At 40.8% G+C, this 7,539-nt stretch overlaps 1 gene segment (V, D, J or C); it reads right to left on the bottom strand.

The window, feature by feature from the left end:
- Positions 1-631: 631 nt before the first annotated feature.
- Positions 632-1,495, bottom strand: LOC121026511 (T cell receptor alpha variable 22-like). The segment is given in 3 exon segments: positions 632-740; positions 870-1,227; positions 1,415-1,495. Coding segments are annotated over 3 exon segments (519 nt in total).
- Positions 1,496-7,539: the final 6,044 nt, after the last annotated feature.

Genomic DNA, 7,539 nt, shown 5'->3' on the forward strand with positions numbered 1-7,539 from the left:
TTTCCCTAATGGTGAATGATGCTACAAAATCATGAGTAATACATTCACTCAAAACACAAGGAAAAGCAATGGATTTCAATGGAACAGAAGGAAAATTTCCATGAGCTCTTCCACCCAAGGTGCTATTTAGAAATGACAATTGGGTACTTTTGTCAGTGATATATATAAACACATTGTAAAAACTGATCATTAGAAATCCTTTTGTGATTCTGAAGACTCTTCTACATCAGGTAGCTAGCAGATAAGCTCTCATGTCACCTCAGATGCTCTAATTTAGGAATAATATGACCTCAACCAAGTCACTTTTGCTTTAAAATCCTCACCTTATTCGTGCATAAAATAAAAGTACTTATTACAGGGCATTATCTTACCAAAATAGAAAATAATTGTAATAAGTTAAGCAGAGTGGTTGAACTTCAATAAAAATTGTTTTATTATATTTGTATTTCCAGGAGTGTAAAAGCCAAATACAAACTTTAAAAAACATTACACACGTTCTGTTTTATTTTCTTTGAAAAAAAAAAACCATGTGCAGTTAACTGAAAAATTTAGTCATCTCTTAGTCATATGGTCATGGTTGATGACCATATATGTTTTCAAGCCTTTTCCCTCTGAGTAATTTACATATAATTTATATGCTAGCTGCCAGGAGATATGTTTCAACTGGGCATTGGATATTGGCATCTCCGTCAACTACTCCAATGGTTCCATGGTAGAGCTTTTTACCTGGAAAGGGCTTTCTGGGAAGAAAAAGGGCAAGAAAAGCAAAAGTGAAATGACAGCCCTGATTGGTTACTTTTAGGAGAGAAAAAAGTACTGTAACATAAGTATGAAAATGTGCAAAAACTCCTGTGTGGGCAAATAAGTGCCTGCCCCATGAAGAGCTGGGGCCATGAGCCCAGTTGCAGTTTGGGGACAGGCTGCAGAGCAGCAGGGAGCACTGTGCCTCCACAGCACACAGATAGGTGGCTGAGTCTTCCTGCTGGGAGGCCATGATGTGCAGGCTGCTGTGCCGGTCCTTAGTGTTCACCGTGCAGTTCAACCTCCCATCCTGCTTCATCCCTGAAACTATGTAAAACAGTCGGGTGAGGCCGCCGCCCCCGGGGTTCTGTCGGAACCACTGCACGTAGGTCACCGAGCTGGAAAAATTGCACCTCAGGGTAGAGCTGGCTCCCTCCTGGAGGCTCAGGGCTGCAGGTGTCTGCTCCACGTCCATCCCTCTCACCCCTGCTTGGAAAGACAAAACCAAACACAAAAGAAGTCACTGCAGAGCCACTGAGGCAGTTTTCAAACCCATAAAGTATTCCCGGGAACACCCGCTGAGGGTGTAGACCCTGCAGGAGCTCTGTGCCAGCTCCCCCTCCACTGCGGGCTGTGAACCTCCCCAGCCCCCGTCTGGGACGCCCCCACTCACAGCAAACCTGCACCCACAGAAGCCCCAGCAGGGCTCCCCGCTGTCTCTTCATGACTCCTTGTCTGGTCGCTGACGTGCCTTCACCCCTACTCTGAAGAATGTAGAGTCTTGGGTCCAGAGAAGTTGTGTTGTCAACAGTCACCACGTCCCTCCAGAATCACTGAGCACCAATCACACCTGAACCCTGTCAGTCCCGGAACTGAAACTCCACCCACAGCAGCCCAAGAGACTGCAGAGCAATCTATCCAAAACTGTGCTTGCCAACGGTGCAGGGAGGTAGGGACGATATTTCCAATATGTGAACTTATAAGAGTTTTTTTTTCCCCTGAAAATACTTTTTGTAAGAAATTTATGGATTAGAGGAAAGTGGATAATATTTCTGTATAAGTCAGTGTCTCAATGGGTTACACAGAACCTTGAAAAATCACAGGGAAGAGTAACCCATCACCCAAATTGCATGGTTTTATAGACAATGTGAGAATTCAATTATATAAAAATACTAATAAAGGGAAATTATATGATAGCGTGTATTGTGGAAGTAAATATAATTTCTTGAAATCAAGAGAGTTCTAGAAACCACGATGGACAGTCACCATCTGCACAGAAAATGATTCCAAGCAGAATTTAGTTGGTGAATAATAAGATGTTTGTATAATGTCCACTCTGATTTAATATACACCTCTCCGCCTCTCTTGTGCAACCCGTGGACACCCTGCTCACCCACACAGCTGATTTTTGCTGGTCTACATGCTACTGGTCAAAGTAAATATTGTAGCCTCCCTTTTCTTCCATTTTTCTTCCTTATTTTTTTCTCTTCTCTTCAGTCTCATTCTTTCCACTCTGAGCAGAGATAAATGAAAAGGTAGGCTGTCTGGAGTATTGAAATAATTTCTAGGTCAGTGGGTTTGTGTGATTTTATTGATAACCATGGAAAACAGGTAATAGGATGTTTTCCATTGAGCTTCCACAGTCACAATGCCCAGAAATATTCTTATCCTGGTGCTTGTGCTCAGAGAGTCATCCTCACAGGGTATTTATGGAGATATGGGTTCCACATTTTTGAAGTTTATGTGGAATGGCAGAACTGGAAACCTGAGATGAATTTTAGGCAAACAATGTCCCCCTTCCCCCCCCCCACCTTTGCTATTTATAATTTGACTGGGTCACATGACTTCTGTTCTCTCTTCAACTGTTCAACTCTTGGACCATCACAAAGTCTTTGTTTCTTACAAAGCCTAGAGTGCCCCCTAGAGGACTGAAACAATCAGCAAAGACCACTTTATACCAAGCAACTCAGCAGACACAGAGCCCCCCCAGCCCCATTCATTCCATGCTTCCTGATGAAGGAAATGCAGATGGTCAAAATAGAAGCTAACTGCTCAGATTGAATGGGGATTAAAAATGAACCAAATCCCACATGTAAAATGGAATTTCATGGAAATTGATATCAGAAAATATTTTGATAAATCTCAACCTGTGCTGTTTACTTGATTTCTTTAACTTAGTTCAAAATAAATCTACAGGGGCATCTGGATGGCTCAGTTGATTAACTGCTGGGCTCTTGGTTTCAGCCCAGGTCATGATCTCATGGTTTGTGGGTTTGAGCCCCACCTCGGGCTCTGTGCTGACAGCACAGAGCCTGCTTGGGATTCTCTTTCTCCCTCTGTCTCTGCCACTCCTCTGTCCATGCACTCTCTTGCTCTCTCTCTCAGAATAAATAAATAAACTTTAAAAATTTTTTAAATAAACCCATAGAAGAGAGGGGCCAAGATCGCAGAGCAGCATGGAACTTCTCAGCTTTTCTTGTCCCTGAAATGTAGCTAGATCAGCACCAAACCATATTGCACACCTAGAAAATTGATCTGAGGATTAACACAACAATCTGCATAACTTGAGCCACAGAACTTGGCAAGTACACAGTACAGACAGGTAAACTTGGAGAGACAGAAGCCACAGAGGGTAGGGAACTGTTTTTGCAGAGAGAGGACAGAGAAAGTGGGGAGAGTACAGGAAAAGCACTGCCCCTGAAGCAGCTGGAGAGAAAGAAAAAGAGTGGAAACACCCAAAGTGACTGAACAAGAAAGGAAGAAAGGAGAAAGGAGATGGTTTCAATACCAATAGGACTCTGTAAACAGGGGAGAGCAGTGTCAGAAAGTCCATAGCTCAATACCTGGTGGTACTCTGGTGGGAAAAGTGAATCCCCTGGAGCAGGCAGCAAGGTCCGAGGGATCCATTGGCCACACAGGGAGTAGAAGTTCCCCTGCTTGGAGGACATTTGGTAGAGGCTATAGGACCTCCCCACAGGCAAAGGTCCCATCAGACACCAGAGAACAGCCATGTTTGTTGATATTGGAACCAAAGTGCCAGGGTGTGGTGAAACCTGGCACCGGCTGTGTGTTGTGCTTTCCCATAATCTCTGAACCTCTACTCCTGTGTGATCACATGAACTTTTTTCTGGGGCAAACATGCACCCAGCCACTATCTCTGAACCTCTGCAACAGTGCAACCACACAAACATTCCCAAGGCAAAGCCAGCAACCAGCCATTGCTCCTGGAAACACTCCCCCAGAGGGTCAGAGCAGGTCCAAGCTGCAGGGCTCTCAGAAATGAGGGGAATGTAAACACAGCCCCATATGAGATATAATTCAGGAGAGAGGTACAACCTGGTAGACTGCTGGCTTGGACATGAACAGTGTAGAAGAAGGAAGTGGATGGAAGCCAGAGACAAAGGAAGGGTACTTGATTGATGGTCGGTGAGAGCAGAGTTCCAGTGCCATAGACTGGAAGATGGGTGACACCATTTCCACCTCTCCCACGCATGTGCATATATGCGCATGCGAGCCACAGCAATCCACCCCAGGAAGCTAAGCACCACCACCTAGTGGAGAACCCAGCCATTACGTTAACCCCATCCAACCACACCAACCAAGCTCAAGCCCTAGAGAACCACCACAAATCTATCCACAGGCTTAGTGTATGGACTATAAAGTGCTTCATAGTTAGACTTATAGGGAAACTGGATGTTATTCGGATTTCATTCTGTTCATTGGTCCATCTATTTGGGGTTTTTTGTTTTGTTTTTTGCTTTTGTTTTTTTGCTTTTTCTTGGATACAGAAAGAGAAAGAATTTATTCTTATTTTCTGCTTGTTAAAGCAATTTGTATAACTTTTTTATTATATTTTTTAATTTTTTGTATACACACACACACACACACACACACACACACACATACATATACCACACACATATACAATGGAATACTACTTGGCAATGAGAAAGAATGAAATTATGCCATTTGCAGCAATGTGGATGGAAATGGAAGGTATTATGCTGAATGAAATAAATCAGTCAGAGAAAGACACATATCATATGTTTTCACTCATATGTGGATCTTGAGAAACTTAACAGAAGACCTTGGGGGGAGGGAAGGGGAAAAAATATTTACAAACAGAGAGGGAGGGAGGCAAACCATAAAAGACTCTTAAATACAGAGAACAAACAGGGTTGATGGGGGTTTGGCGGAGAGGGGAAAATGGGTGATGGGCACTGAGGAGGGCACCTATTGGGATGAGCACTGGGTGTTATATATAAGCAATGAACCACGAGAATCTACCCCCAAAAACAAGAGCACACTTTACACACTATATGTTAGCCAATTTGACAATAAAATATATTTTAAAAATTTGTTTAACTTTTTTACTATGTTTTTTATTTTGTAAATTTTTTATTCTATTTTGCTTTCTTCATTTCATTTTATTGTATTGTATTGTATACATCTTTAAGTTTTTTTAATTTTTCTTATTTTTTCTTTTCTTTTCCTTTTTTCTCCATTATATCAAGCTTCTTTCAATAGCCAGACCAAAACATACCTAGGATCTAGTTTCCTTTTGTTTGATTTTTTTGTGTTGTTTTTAATTTTTTAATTTTAATTTTTTATTTTATTAATTCTTTGTCTTTCTCCAAAATGACAAAATGAAGGAATTCACTCCAAAAGAAAGAACAGAAAGAAATGACAACCAGTGACTTAATAAACACAGATATCACCAAGATGTCTGAACTAGAATTTAGAATCATGATAATAAGAATACTAGCTGGGGTTGAAAAAAGCATAGAATCCCTTTCTGCAGAGATAAAAGGAGTACAATCTAGTCAAGACAAAATTTAAAATGCTATAACGGAGATGCAATTTCAAATGGATGACACCATGGCAAAGAAGGATAAGGCAGGGCAGCAAATATGCAATACAGAAGACAAAATTATGGAGAATAAATGAAGCAAAAAAAAAAAAAGAGGGAAACTAAGGCAAAAAAGCATGATATATAAGAATTAGAGAACTCAGTGACTCATTACAAAGTAATAACATCCGAATCATAGGAGATCCAGAAGATGAAGAGAGAGAAAAAGGGGTAGAAGGGTTTTGTGAGCAAATCATAGCAGAAAACTTTCCTAACCTAGGGAAAGACACAGGCATCAAAATCCAGGAAGCACAGAGAAATCCCAGTAGATTCAACAAAACTGACCACCAATAAGGCATATCATGGTCAAATTCACAAAACACAAAGACAAGGAAAGAATTATGAAAGCAGCAAGGGAAAAAAAAAGTCCTTAACATACAAGGGAAGACAGATCTGGTTCACAGCAGACCTATCCACAGAGACTTAGCAGGCCAGAAAGGAGTGGCAGGATATAGTCAATGTGTTGAACCAGAAAAATATGCAGCCAAGGATTCTTTTTTTTTTCTTTTTTAATTTTAATGTTTATTTTTGAGAGAGAGAGAAAGAATGTGAGGGGGCAAGGGGCAGAGAGAGAGGGAGACACAGAATCTGAAGCAGTCTCCAAGTTTGAGCTGTCAGCACAGAGCCTTACACAGGGCTCAAACTCATGAACCGTGAGATCATGACCTAAGCCGAAGTCAGGCACTTAACCAACTGAGCCACCAATGTGTCCCTACAGCCAAGAATTCTTTATCCAGCAAGGCAGTCATTCAAAATAGGAGAGACAAACAGTTTCCCAGACAAACAAAAATTAAAGGAGTTTGTGACCACTAAACCAGCCCTGCAAGAAATTTTGAGGGGGACTCTCTGAGGGGAGAAAACATGAAAACTAAATAAATAAATACCAAAAACAACAAAGACTAGAAAGGAATAGAGAACACCACCAGAAACTCCAACTCTACAGGCAACACAGTGGCAATAAATTCATATCGTTTAGTACTCACTCTAAATGTCAATGGACTAAATGCCCCAATCAGAAGACATAGGATAATATAATGGATAAGAAAACAAGATCCATCTATATGCTGTTTACAAGAGGCCCATTTTAGACCCAAAGATACCTTCAGATTGGAAGTAAGGGGATGGAGAACCATCTATCATGCTAATGGTCACCAAAAGGAAGCCAGAGTAGTCATACTTACATCAGATGTCCTAGATATTAAAATAAGGACTGTAACAGATGAAGAAGGGTATTATATCACAATTAAGGGGCCTATCCACCAAGAAGATCTAACAATTGTAAACATATGCCCCTAATGTGTAACACCCAAATATATAAATCAATTAATCACAAACATAAAGAAACTCATTGATAATAATACCATAATAGTAGGGACTTCAACATCCCACTTAGAGCAATGGACAGATCATCTAAGCAGAAAATCAACAAGGAAACAATGGCTTTGAATGACATACTAGACCAGATGGACCTAACAGACATATTCAGTACATTTCACCCTAAAGCAACAGAATACACATTCTTCTCAATTGCACAAGGAACATTCTCCAGAATAGATCACATGCTGGGACACAAATTAGCCCTCAACAAGTTCAAAAAAGATCAAGATCATACCGTGCATATTTTCAGAGCACAATGCTATGAAACTCGTAATCAACAACAAGAAAAAAATTTGGAAAGACAACAAATACTTGGAGATGAAAGAACATCCTACTAAAGAATGAACAGGTTAACCAAGAAGTTAAAGAGGAAATTAAAAAGTACATGGAACCTAATGAAAATGATAATACCACAGGGGAGCCTGGTTGGCTTAGTTGGTTAAGTGTCTGACTTTGGCTCAGGTCATGATCTCACAGCTTGAGATCACAGCTTGTGACTTTGAGCCCCATCA

The sequence above is a fragment of the Herpailurus yagouaroundi genome, unplaced genomic scaffold, assembly GCF_014898765.1.
Source record: "Herpailurus yagouaroundi ecotype Mexico unplaced genomic scaffold, PumYag 120122, whole genome shotgun sequence".
In the NCBI taxonomy this organism is placed as follows: Eukaryota; Metazoa; Chordata; class Mammalia; order Carnivora; family Felidae; genus Herpailurus; species Herpailurus yagouaroundi.